Source organism: Ctenopharyngodon idella, chromosome 6 (genome assembly GCF_019924925.1).
Source record: "Ctenopharyngodon idella isolate HZGC_01 chromosome 6, HZGC01, whole genome shotgun sequence".
Classification (NCBI taxonomy): Eukaryota; Metazoa; Chordata; class Actinopteri; order Cypriniformes; family Xenocyprididae; genus Ctenopharyngodon; species Ctenopharyngodon idella.
Window position 1 is genome coordinate 10,868,879 of NC_067225.1, and position 22,449 is coordinate 10,891,327.

The 22,449-nt window shown below is 39.3% G+C and overlaps 1 protein-coding gene across 3 annotated transcripts; it reads left to right on the forward strand.

Annotated features, from left to right (window-relative positions):
• Nucleotides 1–8,711: 8,711 nt before the first annotated feature.
• pou3f3b (POU class 3 homeobox 3b) lies at nt 8,712–15,370 on the forward strand. Of its 3 annotated transcripts, none has more exons than XM_051898355.1 (2): nt 8,712–10,867; nt 11,188–15,370. In XM_051898355.1, exons 1-2 carry the CDS (start codon nt 9,656–9,658, stop codon nt 11,299–11,301), a joined length of 1,326 nt encoding a protein of 441 aa, XP_051754315.1. In that variant the 5' UTR covers nt 8,712–9,655; the 3' UTR covers nt 11,302–15,370. The 3 variants fall into 3 exon arrangements, with proteins under 3 accessions (XP_051754315.1, XP_051754316.1, XP_051754314.1); XM_051898354.1 differs by having other exon boundaries at nt 8,742–10,876; XM_051898356.1 differs by having other exon boundaries at nt 8,717–15,370.
• Nucleotides 15,371–22,449: the final 7,079 nt, after the last annotated feature.

Here is a 22,449-nt window from a genome sequence, read left to right on the forward strand (position 1 = left end):
GATAAAAGCGGATTCATTCTCTGTGTCTGGCGACACAAGAAGTTCCTCCGAGTGGCTGGCTGGCCCGCCCCATCTGCTGTCCACACTGAAAGGCCCGTTTGTTGGCTGCTCTTCAGAGACTGGGCCACTCGGAACCCGAGGGTTCTGGAAGTGATCCAGAGAAGACTGTACCAAGCGGTTAGTCTGAGAGAGGCGCTGAGTGGCACCGTAAACAGGACGCAGAGAGGGGACTTGCTGTCACACACACTTTATTGTTTCACATCAGTACCACAAAACAGTAATACACTGACAAAAGCAAAACTTTCAATTAAATGACCATACAGCATGAAAGGAATGGGTGGAGAACAGGTTCAAGATGGCAGCCTGTTAACATATTAGCACATTAGCGGTTGATGTGTGTGCATATGTGCATGACAAAATGTATTTTTGAAATTCTATGATATACTTACATAATAAAATCCCTAATAATACTGTTGTTGTTTTGTTCTGAGCTATTGTGTTTTAGCAAAACACTGAGCTAAATGTAAATGGCCGTCTGTCTTCAGGGCTAATGGAGCCAATGATGGACATTTGTTACAATGCTGCCTAGCAGTTACGCACAGCAGAGCACATAATTATATAAAAATATAAGACTTTGTTGACTTCAACAAAGCACTTTCTGCTCACTCTCCTTCTCTTCTTCTCATGTTTTTTTTTTCTCCCTGCTTCTTACGGTTTCTTTGTAAAGGATTTAGAAAATCATGGCAGTTAATTTAATACAACTGATATGGTGAATACAATGGTTATATGGCGATTCCTTTTTTTAAAACATATTGGAAGGAGATTTTTTTTTTTTTTAATTTGCCTCATTTTTTTCCTCATCTCCCTGATGCCGATAATTAATATCTACCTGTGAATGTTTCGCTAATCTCCTTGGTTATATCGGTGCGATTCAGTCTGAAAACTCTAATCCCATATTTACTTTCCAGCCGTTTTCTGTCCCCTGATAATCTGTTTATGCGTGAGTGTGGCGTTGCGTTCTGCCGGGTGCTTGAGGGGTGTGAGCTGTGTTGTACGGAGGGCTCTGTGCGATTACAGGGGCTCAGTCTTGGCGGGCACTCAGAGTTGTCAAAGCCTTTGATCTGAACTGTCTTCATAATCACTTCAAAAAGTATTCGCAGCACCGTGAGGGGTTTACAAATTCGCCCTGTACTTTTCCTGCACTCTTAAAGCGGTTGATGCTCTGTGTTTAAGGCCTGTCCGCCATGATGAGTGGTAGAGAGAATGAAGGAGAGCGTTTTAAATTCACTCTCTCTGCGACTACATATAACTGGCATGAGTAAAGCAGGATTTTTTTTTATTATTATTGTATTTATTCTGCATATCTACATGGTCACTTCAAACATGTTTATGATGTGTCTGTCTCTGTCGCTCGCCTTTAATTCTTTCTGTCTTTCTATAAACAAAGTGAGGGACAAAAGTGAAATCCTTCCGCCTTTTGCTCTGCAGACTCACAAGGGGCGCAAGCAGAAGAAAAAAGACTGTTCTCTTTAACAACAGCATTTGCATATTTTTATAGTCTCTCAAAGAAAAATAGCCGGCAGGCTAACAGCTCCAGCAGCAGTGTGTGCTGAAAACGGAAGCAGTGAGATCTGTGTGTGTGTGTGTGTGTGTGTGTGTGTGTGTGTGTGTGTGTGTGTGTGTGTGTGTGTGTGTGTGTGTGTGTGTGTGTCTGCGCTCACAGCGTGGCCACTCTGTCCCTCGGCAGCAGATTGAGTCCGGGTCCGATGTGGAAGGAGGCCCCTCTCCCTGGAGAAGGGAGGGAAGGTTGGAGAGTTGAAGCTCCTCTTCTGCAAGAGAAATAACATAACATCAGAATCTGTTAGAACTGCATCTTGAACATTCTTTCTGTGGCACGCAATACACATTTTGTCTCCAGGCGTCTTTTTTTTTTTTTTTTTTCTCCAGGTGTCCAGATGCTCAACATGTTTGCTAATAAAGTTTGTGTTGATATCTGATCACACACCTTTCACCTTATTTATTGAGGGCAGTGACTGATCCTTAAATTGAGAGGAAATAAACTTTTCTGTGTAGACAAGCCAGATAGATAGATAGATGATACGTAATTGTTAACACGCATGTAGGTTTACCGTTACCATATCCTCTCGCATCGCTATGGCCGCCATTATAAATGATATTACTTCATAATTTCTCCAGCATATGCTATCGTTTTTGTGTATAACATGAGGTTTAGATAAAAATATCCACCTCTATCACCCACTGCGAGTGCACTGTATAGCCATTATCGTGCATACCAGAAATTAGACTCATTGACCTTTTCCACCTTACACACGAGACACATATGTTTCCTTAGCTTAGCCGTTATTCAGCCTCTAAGCACTGCAGTGCACCCTTAGCAAGCACATTTTAATAAAAGTGAGTGAGAGCAAACTGGAGGAGTTTGGAATGATACATTGCATGATGCCTGAGTTAAGGGCAGCATTTTAGCTGTGTGGCTGTCCGTGTGCCCGGCCTGAGTAATGAGTAATGTGTGGTAGGCAGTTTGGCAGAAGGTCAGGCCACTTCTAGCAGGCTGGTGAACGTTGTTGCTTTTTTTTGACCCTGCGGGCTGTATGCGTGAGTGGACCAAGAGGGAGAGAATTAGAGGAGGAGACAAAGAGAGGTAGAAACGGTTGAGACAGAGAGCGAGGAAAGGCCCAGAGGTTTTGGGAGAACGTATAGGATGCCAAAATATGGATACAGATGTATGTAAACGCATTTTTCCTGTTGTGGGTGGGAACGTAATTAAGATGACACACACAAATGATTTGTGCCCACACATACAAAAACAGAAGATTTTATATAGTTGCTAACACGTTTACACTGTCATTTGTTAGCCATACATCACCTTTCTCAACTTGAGCCACAGATTTATCTCAATTTTACAGCTCAAAATAGAGACACAAAACTACGACTTGCATACTGTGACTTGTGTACGTCAAAAACAAAAGTATCCACAGCAAAATGCTCCTGAGTTAGCGTTCCCGTCTGGTAACCCACTCCAGGACAGGCTCCATCATTTATCCCTGATCAGGCTGAAAGCAGCAGAGCTGAATTTGTGCTGCACTGCCATAAACAGCCCCACATTTTCTTCCCATTTTCACCATGAATCTCAAACGGCGCACGGCAGTTACATTAAAACAACATGTGAGGAAAATTACAGCTGTATTATTTTATTTGCAATACCTGTAATAGGCCTCTTGTTGGAAGCAATATTTATTGAGCCACACACACGGTTGACAGTTTTGCACTCAGTCGAATGTAGTTATTTTGTATAACTTGAGTATGGAAAAAAAACATCAATTCATCTGCATAGTATATTCTTTTTTAATACTAAAAGGTGAGACAGTTCTCAACCAGCGGGTAACAGACAGCAGCCAACAGCAAATCCTTAAATCCGTAGATATACTCTGTTGAAACCAAACATCTAAAAAACACACTGTGTCTGGCCAATGGCATAAGATTTCCATGTGCTATGAAACTATTGAAACTCTTCTCCTCTCCTGACAGACACCTTTGCTTTTGTGATTGAAGCTGAAATATCAGGAGACCTGTTTTCTCACAAAACGAGCAAGAGAGGTCACTTCCAATGCGTGGTTCCTCTGTTATTCAATTTGATTGGGATTTTGGGTGATTTGTGTTGTGCATCTCTGGGGAAATAAATGCTTTGATTAATGTAATCCCGAGCAGGGAGGTACCACAAACCGCACTCCTCAGGGAACGCTGCTGTTTGACAAACAAAAACACGCAGGGCACCACTTCAGTCCGCACACAATGGATACATTTTAAATGGTAGAGGGCACGTCATGGAGCTCCTGCAACTTTTCCATCAGATTAATATGTTGATGCATAATTACGATGGGATATCAGATAAGCCTAGCATGTATATATATATATATATATATATATATATATATAATCAAGTGTTTCGTGAAAGTGCCCCTGACCTGTAACGGGACAGTAGGAGTTAGATTTTTGCTGTGGCCTGCAGCAGTAATCGGTGCAGGATGTCCAAGAGATATTGTTAGTCCACATGGGACAGTTAAGAGGGATCTGTCAGTTACAGCATCCATATCACAAAACAGACAGCTGCGTGTCACATCACACATATCTTGAGATGGATGAAATTTGAGGATGGGGTCCTGACTGATTTCTAAGGGGATAACATGTCTGATGTGATTTATGTATTTTTGAGTGATTATTTTGTATTTTGCTCTGTGTGTGTGTGTGTGTGTGTGTGTGTGTGTGTGTGTGTGTGTGTGTGTGTGTGTACCCAATATTTATACTACATGTATATAATGTTGCATCCACATATCATTTAAAGCACATTATGACATTTGCATTGATTTCCAATGGGAGAAAGCACAATCAATAAGGGGCTGGCTGGAATGTTTACGAATAATGAAGCTCGGGTAATCTTCGTGTAAGACATAGAGCTCTGATACATTTTTCGGTCACGAGCTGCGCGCCTCCTGGGCCGGTGCTACGGGAAATGATGCACAAGGGAGCAGTGGAATAAACAAGGCGGAACGGCGTGACGCACTCGATGGGCTTCCATGTATAGAACAAGGATATAAAATAGTGTCATTCCCTGTCACAAATTATGAAATAATATTACTCTTCCTCTCTGACCTACTATCACTAAAGATTTTAGATTGATCCTGTGTAATTTTATCCCAATTTTTTGTGAGGAAAAGAAAAGCATATAAATGCAATACTGTATTTTTGTTGTTATTTCGATTGTAATCTTTCTTCACAATAACTATAGCATGTTTTCAAATAATTTCGCAACAGCGTGGCAAATGAAAGCCCAAAACTGTCTGTATTGAAGGATTACAGCTCGTGACATATGCCCAATCCTTTCTTTTCCTTTCGATGAAGAAAGTGATACTTTCATGACAGCAGTTAAACAATAAAATAAAGCAAAAAAAAAAGATAAAATAATAATTATAGTTAGTGTATAATATTATATTTCTTGTTTTATTAATAACAAAATACACATGTATCGTGCAGTTATGACATTTTATCTTCCGGAATTAAGAGAAAATAAGTCACATCGCATTCTGTATTTTTGGGAGGACGCCAGAGCTCTGGCCTACAATTTCACGCTGTCAGACATGAGCTTAGCGCTTTGAAGGTTTGTTTCTCTAATTAATGACAATTCACTGGTGTCTGTTACATATATTGTCTTTCCTCAAAATGAGCAGATATTTCATTTCATTATAATACATGCAATATAAATATTTTTTTTTTCTTTGAAATAATTTCTTTTTTAATATTCACAATTCTCATTAATTTTACTCAGTTAAATTGTATTGTATCCAGTGTGTTTTTTCGTAATGTTAAAATTATTCAAATATTTAACTGGGTGATCAAACATGCGCGCACTTTTTATAATTATTTTTCAGTTATATTATTTTTTTGTTGAATACGTTTTTAATGATAACGTGTCAAGACTTAATGATAAGTTTTTGAATGTAGGCTATTTAAATACTGTCATTACATCAGCATTTTACACAACATTAGCTGAATATAATTACAAAGATTTTGTTTAAAACGTTTTACGTTTTATTTATAAACGTACCTTAACGAAACCTTTTAGTAAACTAAAAAAATTGCAACTTACATCTACGTTATAAGTCAGAATTGGAAGGGTGAAAATCTGTTTGAAAACTACTGAATCTTTTATTTATTTATTTATTTATTGAAAGCATGTATCGTTTAAAACAGGGTGTACATTGTTTCTTTGAGCAATAGCAATAATTTAAATTAATGTCTTATGAATACATTAATTATACCGAGGTGATTTTTCGCATTGGTATGATTTCAACAGGTATCAGTTTACGATATCCTATGCTTCTCTCAAAAAAATACGAATAAATCAATAATCAAGGACAATAGCCCAATTACTCACCATTAGCGCTTTTACCATACTGACTAAGCGCGACACCTGCTGGTGACAAAATACTCCCCCATACATCACTGTCAAGCGTGTAAGTGTGCGATCTAATCTTTATGGTTGTGCTGATTCCAGTTATTTTATGTATACATCTTTTGTAGGTGCTTATATTTCTATAGCCTAGACATATACGAATTTGAGATGTGTGTTTGGCGCGATGGTAGATGATCTTGGCTTGACTGTGGCTCTTTCATCTCGACTCCAGTGCACAAACATATAGCTTAATGCGACCAGTGTTCCTTCTTTTATTCCACTCACCATAGCAACCGAGAGGAAGGCTTCAGAAATGCGTTGCCCATGAATGAAACAAACGGTCTTAGTGGGGCTGCGAGAGAGTTGGCATCTTCGATTGGGAGGGCACACAAAGTTAACCCAAGAAATATCAAGGGGAGAGGTTTTCGTTTTGTTTGCATATTACATTGTAATATATTAATCTTTAGTCTTTTGCAATTTAATTCTAATTCAATCTAAATTTAGTTTTGTAACTGCATGTAGCCTACATTTTAGTCACCTCAGATGTTTATAATTTAAACCGCTTCAGTCTCGTTTAATTTAGATAATCATACCTTGCGCCGAGCACTTGCATATTTTCATTGCCATTGCTCATGATCTGCTCAGTTGCCCCTCATGTGCTGTGTAGTCTCTCACAGTCGTTCGGTAACAACTAAAATCCCTGCCGTCATTCACACACCATCACGCGCTCCAAAATAAGTCAGTGCCGCAGACCAAGTTTCATCAAACTTTGGCACAGAAGTAAAAGATCGATTTATGTAAACGACCTGATATCCACTTGTACGCGACTCCACCGAGAATTCCACCGAGGGTCTTCTGTTTGAATTTGATTGATTGCACATTCTCCACTGGACATTCACTACAATACAGCAGCTTAACCGTCTGCTCGCTATTTATAAAGCTAAACAGTCTTATTGATTTTTGCACGGGAAAAAAAGGACTTCGCAACCACACAGACACGTAAATATATATATATATATATATATATATATATATATATATATATATATATATATATATATGAGGTTAGTAGCTATATAGATAGATTATTGTTCAGGTGTAGTATGCCTAATACAGTTTTATAATCGCGCCGAATACTGATTTATTTTCACTTACCGTAAGATTCCGTGATAACTGGAAAAATGTCTCAAATACTGCATTGTTCGTCCATCACTGACCGACTCTCTCCCTCCGTTTTGGTCCTTCCTAAGATTTTCTTCCCTCTGACTCAACTGAGCGGAGCTCTCCTCTGCACCGCTATTATTTTCACTAAAATATATGAAAATTTATGCAAATGAAAATCAGCACTAACTGTTCGTCTCTTGTTATACTTGGGGATTTTTCCCTCTCTACTTGCACAGAAAACAAATGATCTCCCCAGCAGGGAACACGGGGACCTTGTTACATAAACAAATAAATAATAAACAGACTACTTCTCAGATAAAAAAAAACAAAAAAAAAAAACATTAAACTTCAAAAAGTTGAAGGCTTGAACATTTGAAATTGCTTTGACTCCTTGGAGTTTCCTCATACTGGCTATCACGTTTCTTATGGCCGCACGAGACGAGCAGTATGAAATGCATATCAGTAATTTAGAGCAAAATCTGCTGGAAATTAATGAATAGACAGCCCCGTGGCGGTGGCCCTACTTTGCCATTCAATGTAAACAAATCCACGAGGTTCTCGGTTTTTGAGTCTGATCCAAATGAAATCTTCTGGGAAGGGGAGTAGCTACGTAGTCCTCTCTTGGGTTTTCTACAAAACCTGATTCAGTGTTATTCTACCCAGTGCATCAATCCTACTAAATGAAATAAGACGAGCTTTTCTATCACAACACCTTTTTGGAGTGATTATTGTTGTAAAATGGTGCATTGGTTTACATGTGTGTTTTATGCACGTGATGATACTTATTCTGTAGTTCATAAACAAGGAGATCCAGTTTGACACCTCTCTTGTTTACTGAAGCTTGGGGGGACCGTATATGTCAATCACTCTAAATTTTCTTTGCACTTTTATTTATACCTCTGGGTGAATCCATATGTTGTAGGGGTCTGATGATGGTATGTCTAAACAATTCGGCGCGAGATTTGAAAAGGTATGTTGTATTTGGCCTATCGTTAGTCGATCTTGGTAGAAGACATTTCTTGCAAATCCCCAAAGACCTGCTCGGTTTCCATTCGTTTTGGTTGCCACTTTCTCCCCATCCCTTTCTTGTGTTTAGCTGCCTTGCACTCTCTGTTTCCGCTTGGAAGCATCGCATAGTCATCTCGTTAACTCTTGAGAGGCCGAGGTCTCGGGAAATGTAGTAGTAGTCAATGCGATGCAGTTAGGTTCGATATATTTATATTATCTTGCTTGGTTGAGTTCAAAAATTGTAACAGACAAGCTGGAAGAGAAACGATATTTTAGGAGTCGTTTTGTCAATAGGAGTGCGATTTCAATGCCTTTCAAAAGAGCTATTTCGAAATTTCAATTAAAACAAGATCAGTTGTATTTGTTAGAGGACACTGTTCATCACTCTTATCTGAATTCAACCTACGGCTTGGTAAGAGAACTATGTTTTGTTTTTGCTCTTAGAATTAGCCCACTAACAGTCACACGGTCTTGTCAATAATTCACCAAAATAATTCGCCAAAACTATGGGAAATTGTACTTAAATGGGGATTTATTATATTCCAGCATTCTTTAGAGTTTTCAGTCATTTATCTTGATTTATTTATTTAAATTCAAAAGCAACCAATTGGAATAGCCGGAAGGGGGGTCTAAGTGCCCGAAGCGAGTTCTCTAGAGCTGTCAATCTCGCCCGTACCATCCAATCAACGAGAGCCGTACACCCGACTTCCTTGCATTTGGGGAAAAGACGTGGACGATGTACGCAGCGCAGGGTAAACACTCGTGTGTCCTCGAGCTCTGAGGGAGGGACGGAGCTAACTGTCAGAGAGAGAGAGAGAGAGAGAGAGAGAGAGAGGGAGGGAGAGGAGAGAGAACAAGCGAATGAGAAAGAAGGCATGCAACACTGCTTTGCACTGTAATACTGGATTGTACTTCAACTGGAGCGGTTTGGCAGGTTTAAACACATCAAAACAGAACAAAGAGACAGACTTTACAGCACCATAAAAGAATCTGCAAAAGAAAAGAAATAAAGGAACGGAGCAAGTGAAATCGCTGCGGCTAAATAACAAAAGAATTGAGGAAGAACCACGTTTAATATTTTTCCACTCGGTAACGGAACATACGTTTGGACTTATTATTTTTTAAGGGCAACTTATTCAAGCGCCAGAACTTTCTTGCGGGACAAAGTTTTTGAAACAATTTTTAATCTTTCTTTTTGTTTTTCTTTGCTTTTAAATAGAAAGTATAGATTGAAGGACTGTTCGACTTTCGAGGGGTTTTCAACGCTGACATAAAACTGGAATTTATCGTTTTCATATGTTCGAAATATATGAATGCACAAAATATTCAAGAGACGGATTTCGTCTTCTCGCCTACAGTATCGTTCTCTTTGCTTTTTGTTGATGGTGTTTGCCAAAACACAAGCCAGACTTTTAAAGTTTGAATAATTCATGAGATATAATTTGCCTGCATTAAAAAAGTTTCTGCAAAAGGGAGGGGGTGACCAGCGAACATATTCATAAGGTTAGCGGAATGGCCACAGCGGCTTCCAACCCTTATCTACCCAGCAGTAGTATATTATCGTCCGGCTCGATCGTGCACTCGGACTCCGGGGGTGGGATGCAGCAGGGCAGTGCTGCGGTAACCTCAGTGTCCGGTGGGTACAGAGGAGACCCAACGGTTAAAATGGTACAAAGTGATTTTATGCAGGGCGCGATGGCAGCGAGCAACGGGGGACACATGCTGAGCCACGCTCACCAGTGGGTGACGTCCTTGCCTCACGCCGCAGCGGCGGCTGCAGCTGCCGCAGTTGCCGCAGCTGAAGCCGGATCGCCGTGGTCGTCTAGTCCCGTTGGAATGACAGGCAGCCCGCAACAGCAGCAGGACGTGAAAAATAACTCGGGGAGAGACGATTTGCACTCTGGGACTGCGCTGCATCACAGGCCCCCACATTTAGGTCCCCACCAGACTCACGCGGGCGCCTGGGGTAGCACAACCGCTGCCCACATCCCGTCGCTAACCGGGAGCCAACAGCAGCAGCAGTCCCTCATATACTCGCAGCCCGGCGGCTTCACGGTGAACGGCATGCTCAGTCCGCCGGGCAGCCAAAGCCTAGTACACCCGGGGCTGGTGCGTGGCGACACCCCGGAGCTCGATCACAGCAGCCACCACCACCACCATCACCACCAGCATCAACATCACCAGCAAGCACACCACGGAGTGAACAGCCACGACCCGCACTCCGACGAGGACACGCCGACGTCGGATGACTTAGAGCACTTTGCCAAGCAGTTCAAACAGCGCCGGATCAAGCTGGGCTTCACGCAAGCGGACGTGGGCTTGGCGTTGGGCACTCTGTACGGGAACGTCTTCTCGCAGACCACGATCTGTCGCTTCGAAGCCCTCCAGCTCAGCTTTAAGAACATGTGCAAGCTGAAGCCGTTGCTTAACAAATGGCTGGAGGAAGCGGACTCTTCCACGGGCAGTCCCACCAGCATCGACAAGATCGCGGCTCAGGGCAGGAAGCGCAAGAAGCGCACCTCCATCGAAGTGAGCGTCAAAGGTGCGTTGGAGAGTCACTTCTTGAAATGTCCCAAGCCTTCGGCCCAAGAGATAACCAGCCTAGCGGACAACCTGCAGCTGGAGAAAGAGGTGGTCAGAGTTTGGTTTTGCAACCGGAGACAGAAGGAGAAAAGGATGACGCCCCCAGGAGTGCCGCAGACGCCGGAGGATGTGTATTCTCAGGTCGGCAATGTGAGTGCAGATACACCGCCCCCCTCCATGGACTGCAAACGAATGTTCAGTGAGACATAGAACAGCATACAAGACTAAAAATATTTTATATATGACTAATCTGATAAAACACAGACTATCATGAAGATAGCAAAGCATTTTGATACTGTGATTGTGAGGGAATATTGAGACTGCAGATGTGTTACTATATATTTTTTTCACAAGAAAAAAAAAATCACCCCTCTTCCTTCCCAACCCTAAACCGCCCGCTAATCTTCTTCCAGGCCCTTAAATGTCTTAACCTAAAAGGTTGTGTCTGCTCTTTCTTTCAGGGACATTTTTTAGTAGATTACTTAAAAGATGCAAGTTTAACTGGGCCGAGCGAACCGGGCGACCAGAGGGTGACAACTACAAGTTCGTTCCACCAGGTAATTTTGGCGCATTAACTTCAACTGAAAAATACAAGAAATTAGAAATGAACAACAAAATCTTTGACCCCCCCTTCCCTGTTACACCAATGTCTTGTTTGAGAGGCAAAAGACGCAGGCAATTGTGTATGTTGTTATGGGACATTAAACCTCAAACAAAGGGATGAAATTCAACCGAAACAATGCGAAGAACAGTGGCATCCACGAAGCTTCCATCCAACTTGGCAGAGAAGACTGCATGGTTTTGTTATTATCCAAAAATATGGAATGGATTTTTTTCTGGCCTTCCAATCCTTACAAAAACAACAAAAGACTGCCCTCAGTTTCTGATCTCCAAGATCTTTTTGAAATTGTTTTTTTTTTTTTTTTTTTTTTTTTAAATGTAAAGACACTGAATCTTACGTGGATTTTGAGGACAAAATGAAATCAAAGATGACTTTTGAAAAGACTGATTATTCCGCAGCTGCACCTCTTTGAAAATCTTCTGCGCGAACATCCGTTGCCAAGTGGGCCAGAGCTGGTGCTGTGGATGTTTTCATGTGCTGCCATTTCCAAGCAGTATTCTTTGGTAGGTTTTAATAAACAAGACTATGTAAATCCGGCAATATAGATGCATTAGATCAGATGCTGATCGGAATTATTTACTTAATATTTTTCATTAAAATGCTTTGTTTTAATATTTTATTCGGGATACATACGAACTATTCCAAACAGTTATTTATTTCCCCCCAGACTTGTGTAAAATGTTTTCTCCCTGTTTTCGTTGTTGACCCTATTTGTTTTGTTTCATTTTGTATTCTCATTTTTAAAAAGAGCACAAATCTACACGAGCTGACTTTGACAGTAGGTGATAAGGGTATATTTTGATGTGATGATTTGATTGTAATTTAATTTCAGTAGTGATTCCGTAAGAGATGATCGAGAACAATAAATTTGTTAGAATGAAACAAGATTGTGTGTTGTGCCTAAAATCGTAGCTGTTTGTAATTTTTTTAGTTTGCTCTCAGAGCAGTATGCATTTTAAAACGATGACTGCTGAATATTGAATATGACATGCAGAATAGAAAACCTTTTTATTTTTTACGCCAACAAAATAGCGATGTTTGCTTAAAATACAACCGTCCTATAAACATATGACACAATGCATTTTTCTCAAAAAAATAAATAAATAAATAAAAACAGGTCAGTGCAATCGTTTAGGCCTCGATGGGAAGCATTAACGGCAGTTTAGCATTTCTAGAACTTTTAGCATTTTAGCATGAGCTTTTTAGCAAACCAGCAAAAGTGTCACCGCTGTAAATTACTTCAGTGTACATCCATTTTGTTAGCAGGATGAAATGTGTCTCTGTGACAAGGAATGGAGATAGCAACGTTCAGTAAATCTCACGAGAGAAAGCCAGGAAAAGTTGATCGCTTTTGGAGGTGGAGTGTTTACAGTGTCACGCGCTTTACCTGCTTTTACGTTCACGCCAGCTGTCAAATCCACATGCCTTATCAGCCCGATACATATTGGACATATTTTTATTCAATGTTACATGGTCTGCTTTATTGCAACTGCCGAATTCAAACACAATCTATCTATCTATCTATCTATCTATCTATATTCAAATATTCCTGTAACAATATTCCAAAACACGTGTTTACAGACTTGCATATAGGCCTATGCATATATTTTGTATTGTATTGCATTCGATCAGGCGAGGTGTTTATAGCTGAAGTGTATTTATTTTATAATGTTGTCAGCATTTCTCCATTTCTCTCTTAATTTCGCGCTTGCTGCATGCATTGTGTGATGACCTAAATATGGAATTTTATTATTAGGCCTGTTGTTGTTTTTATTATTAGCCTATTATTATTATTATTTCCCGGGTGTCGCAAACACCAGCTTTTGCTTGTTAAAATAAACCAGAATGCTTGATTGCAGACTAACAAATATAGGCCTGAATATAATTCATGTCGTAAACTTTAGTCGGTGTAAACCTGTCATAAACTGACTTTATGTTATACCTAACATTATTCATGTAAGTCAAATATTGGAGATGAAATTATCCCGAGCTAGGCCTCATAAATAAAACGGACGAAGTGTTTTCTTAAGCGGGCGAAAACGACAGTGTGATCGCTTCAACTTTTTCTTAGGATGACTATTCAGCAAAACGCGCAATTCCCTCTCTCTCTCTCTCCAAGATTTAAATTTCGCGGATGAATTCCCATACACTAGTTGCTTAGCAACTAAATTCAATCAATGTTATAGAAGTATGCATCCCTTCTCTTTGTCCCTAATAATAAGGGTGCTAGTCTGACATTCAGACTGATTTTGTATGACCCGAGTTAAAGAAATTCTGTCACTGAGAAGTAGGCTAAATTTAATTCAGAATTAAAATGTAGAACATTTTGAGGGGGGAAATCAGCTCATGTGTATGATTGGTGTATAAATATTTAAATATCGAGTTGTTTATTAAATTATTGTTTATTAAACAGATTTAGAGGAATATCTAAACAACAACAACAACAACAACCAAAAAACAGCATTTGTGATGTCCACTGACCCTGTTTCCCTTTAAGTTAGCAGCATCGCATAAATATATAATATAGCATTTTAATTTACTAAAATATATAGCATTATACAGTTTATGGAACACTGGAGCTTTCAGTATATACAGGGAGGCCTGGAATATGTTCAGCAAGCAGATGACATAAACTGCACTAAACTCCATAGTCTACTGTCACATGACTTTCGACCCACGTGCTCAGATCTATCCACTGCTGATAAAATAGTGAAGAACTGCTATGAACATTTTTTAACTCCTTTTTTAACTCTTTTTCCGAAACGTTTTACCGCAAAAATTACTTGGATTTTAAAAGAAGCTCAAATGATTAGTTTTGTAGCAATAATGTTGGTCCTTCATAAATATTCGATCAGTGCTCGTGCACGTGCTGCCACCACGTTTTAGCCCAAATAACATTTATTTCATTGCATGAATGCTTTCTTGACAAACCTTACTAGAGAAACTACATTGTGTCACTGTCAAATATCCTATATCTCTTAACATGAATTCCAAGTAACATTAATATATTTGTATATTTGTATATTTGTAACAGTAGCCTAACATAGCATATAACGTTTGATAAGAAGCTCCACGCTTCAATTTCACCAGTGAGTTCAAAAATAAAAGTCTTGAGAAATTCAGAATATAGTGCCACACGCCAGAAACTTTTCCAGAACTCACATCGAAAACAACTACATCACTGAGGAAAAAATAAATAATAAAATGTATGGCATTGCACAGGGAATTCAGTTTTTGCTCTATATTTTGCTATAGTATTCTAAAATGTATGCTAATTTGGGGCCATTATAACTTAAATGGCCAACAAATAATTTTCAACAGGATATCGAAATTCCAATTTGAACATCACACAGAATATCCCAATCAACAGGATATTTAATATGGAATCAACATCGTGTCCAACTGAACAAACGAACACAAACACTTATTTTGATCAGTGCTGAAAAAGTAAATGTTCATAATCGTTGAGGTTTCCGCACTTTTTTATTTCCAGACGAACATGCCAGACTATTCGAGTTTCATTTTGTTGTTTTCATGTTTCTTTTTGTCTCTTAACCCCTCGTGCTGTGCTCAGTGGGGAGACATGCTTCAGACCGCCTTTGTTAATCCATGTTCTATTGTCATTAATAAGCAGCAGATATTGTTGTATCTTTCAAACATCTGTAATAATCCAAAATGCATTTTGGTTATCTTGGCAGAATCCTTGTTTTTTGAATTAGTCATTTGCCTTTATTTATAAATTGTATCAAATTACAGAATTATACTTTCCCCGTGAAATGTTGAATTTAAATGATCTTATTTGGACTATTATTAGTGGTTAAAAAAAAAAAAAAAAAAGTAAATACTCAAAATAGTCACTCAACTTTGAACGAAGAAAAGTTAGGAACGCGCAAATGGTCTTTCACAGATTTAGGAATTCTGCGTAATAATGCATTTCTTATTGTTGTAATTTACATATATCCATTTTGCATATTCCTTACACAGGGAAATAGTGTGTGGAAATATTAAAGCAAAGAAACCAATATTATCGATAATAATAATAAAAATAATAATAATAATAAGCCAGCGTGGTTATTTCCAGGTAACAGCTGTATTTGCTTGAACTATATTCGAATTAAAACGTTTAAATATTTAAAATGGTAAACAGGATCCGGAGCACACAGGCTCAAACTCAGCCACCGTATATACATTAATGCAGTACGTAGACTAACTCTTCGGTGTGTCATCATAAGTAAAGGCCCTCAGAACTCTCTGGAAGTCCCCAGTTGTGCTGTCTGGAGGACCAGCCACTCCCAGTCCCTCTCTCCCTCTGGAGACACACTGTAAACGCCGTTCATGTTCAGCGGGCGCAGGTGCTGCTCCCCTCTGCAAACCAGAGATTACATTTCCATCACTTCCCTCCTGAAGTCATGTGAAACAATATCCAGACACATGTCCGCAATGCTCAAGCCACACTAGGCCACGCATGTTGCAGCATTTACACTTCATTATTTTATTATCCATGCATTTTACTCTATTGGCGTTATTATGTGTATTCGATCCATTTAATATTATTCAGAAGCAGTAGGCCCCATTGCTGTGCATTACCTGTATGACGTGTCATTGAGATCCCAGTCTGTTTAGACAGAGAATTGTGCAGACTGTCACTGGGGTCCCTGGTGGTGTCTAATGAGTTCTTACGCGCGGAGTGCTAAAGGAATGCTATAGTTTGATAACCCAACACAAAGGGGCTACGTAAATAAATAAGTAGGCTTTATTCCTAAATAACAGGGAGGGCAACATTCAAAAATCGTGACCATTCGGACCACTGGTGAAACTGATCGCTCCGGATCATATGCCCAGGCGGGATGCAGTGCGCGCCGGGCACCGCGCGTGCCCTCCGCCGCTCTTGAGCGCGAGAATAGAGCTTAATGAAATATGTATGCCGAGTGACGTGACGTGTGGGGTTTCCTTTCTATAGAATGAGAAGTTCAAGGCTCTGTGCTTTGAGGGACAGACAAGAAGACGGACAGGTGAGGGAAAGGGCCACTGGACTAGGGTTGAGTGTATTTTAATTACTTAAAATGACCTTCAACAAACTGTTTGGCGACATCTAACAGGAAGGTTTCTAATATTGAATATAGTAATTTAGTAACAATAAAGCGCCTTTAATAATAATAAAATAGCCTGATAATAATTATTATTATTTATTTAGTCATTTACAAATAAATGCAGGGCTGTGTAGATTACACGAATCTACATTTATAAAAAAAAAGTAGTTTGTTGCTTTATAACTCTAATATAACCTACTGATTTTTAATATAGCCTAATAATTCTCGATTATTCTAAAAAGAATGTTGTGACAGTAAATTAATCTTAGTGGTGACCTCTAATCGTGGACTCAACATATAGTTTTATGTTATTAAAAATGAATGAAATCATTAGAAGCCTAGTAGTAGTATATTTGTAGTAGTAGCATTATTTAAAAAAAATAATAATATGTGCCACATGCAGTATATAGCCTATTAATTGATTATACAACCATCCTTTTTTCCCCAAGTCACTGCATGGATCCTTGTGAGCTCAACAACACACACACATCTCCAATCTACTGCGCAGCTGGGCGGAACACTTCCACGGCCCAACAGCGCCATCTGCTGTTTCCTACAGAGGCTTTATATCACAGTTACTGACAAAGATGATCCGGCTAAAAGTTGTTTTCTCTTTCACAAGTGAACTGGATTCAAAAGGATTAATATAGGCTACTACTTTCGTTAGTAAAATGGCATGTTTTACGATTAGGCGGACAAAACAGATAATTGATAGCCTACATTTTCATATTAGGCCTTTTTTTTTTTTTTTTTTTTTTTTTTTTTTTCCCAAAAGAGTTTCAAGTTCAATTCTTGAGAGCGAGACACTTTAAATAAAGTTGCCACTAAACAATCTGTACATTTTATACAGTCTCAACCAAAGTCAGTTGTTACCTTTTGTGTGCTTTTATGCGCGAGACTATCGAAAATCCACTGATCATGGCTGTAACTGAAGCATTAGGGCATTACAGGACTTAAATTGTCCTTAATCTCTGCGGCACGTTTCCCGAAATTACTGTTATTTTAGTATAGTAAACACGTTAGTAAACTGACGAAAGCCTCCGGCCTTTTCGCTTGCTTCATAGTTTACCGGAGAACAAAGAATACAAAACAAATTATGTTAATGCGTTTTGATTTTTGCACGAATGAATGAATGAAGTGCTGGTAAAATCACCTTTAAAACGATACTTCGCAGTGTGCATGCCACGTGACATTGTTAGGGGTATAGCCTACTTTAGACTTATATAAATAATTAAGCACATTCATATACTAGGCCTATAAATGTAACACATGAGATTTGAGCAATGTTGTCTAACTTCATTTACATAAAATGTATCCTATACAAAATGTATCTATTAAAATATTTCATAAAGCCCATAACATCTGTGAGACATACAAACAAAATAATATTATAATAAAATGAAGTGTAAATTTTGGTGAGCAATCTTTGTTGGATTTTGTGGATGTTATTTATAATGTATTTTAATTATCTACCAATAAATGTTTAATACTGACAAATCATATGTAGCCTAACTAAATATCCAATATTCCAACAAGCAAATCTAAATTTTAATTATGTGAGATCATTTTGTATGACCATGTGATTGATTGTTTGGAGAATGTTGTAAAAATGCTGTCAATGTAATTTTGGTTGGTTTGTGTTAGTATATATATATTTTTTGCTTGTAAAATGTAAAATTTGTTTGCTCTTTAACACGTTTTGCAAGGAGCCTTCATCCAAGCCTTCATCCCCACCAGAATGTACTAATATTAACAATATTAGAACTTATAATACAAAAAAAAAAAAAATGGCCCAAAATGGTTAAACATGGTTAAAATGGTTAAAGCTTTTAAATGTCTTAACCACAAATTGGTCAAGAAATTAGCACAATTTAAGCAAATGCACTCCTTAAAAAGCATAAAAAACAAAGACAAAATTACATTTTTGACAGAATATGGGAAGTTGTGTGTGGACTGATGAATCACAATGAAACTCGTGTTTCCACTCCACACACAACTAATGCTCTGTGTCTTTAAATGTAATATAATATAATATAATATAATATAATATAATATAATATAATACAATACGCGCTAAAAAAAAATGCTGGGTTAAAAACAACCCGAGCTGGGTTGAAAATGGACAAGTCCAGCAATTGGGTTGTTTTAACCCAGTGGTTGGGTTAAATGTTTGCCCAACCTGCTGGGTAGTTTTATTTAACTCAACTATTGTTTAAAAATTACTGTATTGCTTGCTTAAAATGAACCCAAAATATGTTGGAAATTATTTTTTATTAATATGTTTACTAAATGAACATTTATTAATACGTTTAATGAATAATAATTAAACAATAAACATTTATTAAATTGCTTATTAATAAATGTTCACCTTTTGATTATTATTGTTGCCTCTAGTAATTATGTGTCTGATTTGTAGTTTCCAGCCTATTTTGGGTTCATTTTAAGTCAGACATATAGTCATTTTTAAACAATAGTTGAGTTAAATAAAACTACTCAGCATGTTGGGCAAACATTTAACCCAACCGCTGGGTTAAAACAACCCAATCGCTGAGTTTGTATATTTTCAACCCAACTTGGGTTGTTATAAATATAATATAATATAATATAATATAATATAATAATAAATGCATCTCTAGCACAGTGAAGCATGGAGGAAGAGGTGTCATTGTGTTGGGAATCTTTTCAGCTGCTGTGAAAAGTGAATTAATGCTTTGGAGTACAGGAGAATTTTGCAGAATGGCTTGATTCTCACCATTGACAAGTCGTTATCTACAGAGGACTGATCAGATGTTATTTTTCAACAAGACAATGCTCCTGCCCACACTGCAAAGACAACAAAGAAGTGGATTGAGAACAAGTCTATCAGGCTCATGTTTTGCCCTGTTCAGAGTCCAGATTTGAACCCTGTAGTGAATATTTGGTCTCACATTAAACTCAAACTAGGAGACATTTTTGAATAACCCATGAACTGTTTGTAGCCATTAATATTGAGTGGAAGTGATTATGGTATATTGCCATTTTCAGTGCTTCTCAATTACACAATGTAACTCTGTATTTGTCCCAGAGTCTCTTGTTTTGAGGGTCTCTGTGCTTTGCAGCCCCCTCCCAGACAGAGGATAATTGGAATTCCATTAATCACTCAAATCCATGGCTTCCACATGCCGTCCGATCACAAATGTTAAGTTGCCACACTCTTGTTTGAGAGGAATAAATTTATCCTGGATAAGGATGGATGGTGGTGATGTTGGGGGGGATCGATGGTCCTCAGGGGTCTGGTGACATCTCCAGCCACACGCCTGCCTTTGCGTCATGGCGGTCCGCCAACCGAGGTCAGCTATCCCAGCAGGCAATTCACTTCAGCAGCAGTTACCAAGGTGACAGCATGTCAGAGCTTTGGCTGCTTGGAGCGGGCTTCTATGGAGCTGATGCATCACCTCCTTGATGGATTTGTCAATAGTGCTTAGACCAGGTGGGGCAGCAGACCGCATGACTGTCCCAAAACACACGCATGCAAGCGGCATCCCTTGGTTTGGATAGACATGTGCTTTCCTATATACATCCATTGATTGAGCAGCTCTTGGACAAGAAGGAAGATGGAATTACAGTATCCTCAGAGGCCCTGGGAGGGGGGCAGAGGACTTGGAAGAGGGGCTGTTGGGTTCAATGTCTCATTAACCAGGTAGGGATTTAGAGCATAGAGCATCTGAGCCGTCTTTAGCTCAGAGGGTTGCAGTGTAACCATTTATAGGTTTCAGGGTTTAATAGATTACTAATAATTGGACCCACATATCCTAGGTTAGGTATTAGTGCCTGGAGCCAATAAATAGATCACTGTAAACGGATGCCACAGCTCTTTTGCTTAAACCAGAGATCAGTATGCAGCACTGGAAAATCTTTTCCAGATAAGAAAAGTAAGTGTGAGAGAACAAGTAAAAGTTTGGTTGCGTGCATGTGCAGCAGGTTCAGTGGCTTTTCTACACTATAATTGACTGCTTTGAACTGTCTTGTTGTGAAATAAAGTTGTCCATGCCCTAAATGGCTTCTGTTACTCTTTTGAGAAGGGGAGATGAGGATAAAAGGCTCAAAGGTGCTCTACAGCAGCCCTCATTAGGACAGCTCCAGGTGTGGGAGAGTTAACACCTGGTCACACATTCACCAGCCCCAGACGGCAGAGATTCAACTAATCCACTCAACATTGGGCAGTCGGACAGTGCAAACTCACTCACCGAGGGTTTGATACGAGAGCGATTAACCTTAAACATCAAAGGTGACCTGCCAGAAACACATGAAGACGAACAGAAGAAACTTGGTTAGACATCTGTAGCGCACTCGCACGCATCGTATGTGCAAATTCTCAAGTCATTAAAGGCTTTACTCCCAGAAATAATAGTAATTAATTGGTGTAATACACAAAGGACATAATTATCTTTTTTTTTTTTCTGTACTGGCACATATTTAATTACCCGTAATTGTTCCCCAAGCCTCATTCAAAAGGGGTGTAGACCAGACAATCATAATGCATTATGCTCTAATCCTATATTTGGTTTTGCAAAAGAGGATATCACTGTATCAAAGAACATATACAGCGACTACTTCGCAATGCTCAAACAGAAACATCTCGGAACTCGTTTTCAGGTCAGGTTTACATCATCAGCAGATTGTATATGTGGAGAGCATTATATATGTTAATAACTGCCAGATTTATCCCTTTTCTCTCACAGACCAAAGAACAAAACTACTGATTAACGTGCATTCTTGTGAAGTGTGGCGATATCTGAGAGTGTTGGGAGCTAAATTTGCCCCCTGTGCAGAGGGCTGAGGGCAGCCTCGCGGCTCCTTGAACACAAGATGGAGTTTAATAAGTAAACAGAACAGCGAGAGGACAGAGACTCTGATCATGGGCCCGTTCGCCCACCCCGGCCCCCTGCAAGCCTGGCGAGCTGATTAGCTCTGCCGATTGTACCTAGTAATTGCAGTGCCGTGACCCCCTCCAGGCAAATATTAGATTTTAGTGGTTTAACCTTTGCAGTCTACAGTGGGTTTAAATTGCCTGCGCAGATGTTGGCGAGCCCAGCGGTAGCCGGAGAGCCGGTGTCCTCTCATCAGCAGAGGGAGATGTCTCAAGACTCCCGGTCCTTATTATCCCTGTCTCATTTAGAGCAACTCTTTATGTCTGATTGGTAGCGTTATTTCTCTCTGAGACTTTTCAGCGATATCATCACTGAAATCAACTTTGTTGTTTAAAGTGTTTGTAATTGTGTGCACCAAAGCTGCTGTGCACTAGAGATTAAAACATGGAGTGCAAACATTATGAACAAATCCCCAAAATGAATATGAGGGATATTATGCTGGGAATGTATTTAAAGGGTTAGTTCACCCAAAAATGAAAATTACCCCATGATTTACTCACCCTCAAGTCATCCAAGGTGTATATGACTATCTTCTTTCAGATGAACACAATCAGAGATATATTTAAAAAATATCCAAGCTTTATAATGGCAGTGAATGGGGGGCACGATTTTAAAGCAAAAAAAAGTGCATCCATCCATCATAAAAGTACTGCACACGGCTCCGGGGGGTTAATAAAGGCCTTCTGAAGTGAAGCGATAGGTATTTAAAACTTCATATCTAAAATAACTAGCTTCCGGCAGACTTAGAAGCTTAGAAGCCTCTCGCGATTCAAACAAATATGGCTGTGCAACAAACTCAAGCTCCTCTTCTCTTATATCGAAATCCTCCGACATTTCTCTGTAAAAATTCTCATTTTAGACTTCTAATTCATGGGCGGTGTTTGTTTTGCTCTATCCTCTGCGCTTTCGCGTTCATCATTACATCATGTGTCGGGTCAGAGGTCACTCTTCCGCCGCAGATCGATGCGTACGGCCGTCTGCTGGAAGCTAGTTATTATAGTTAATAAAGTTTTAAATATTTACAAAAACCCATCGCTTCACTTCAGAAGGCCTTTATTAACCCACCGGAGCTGTGTGGAGTACTTTTATGATGGATGGATG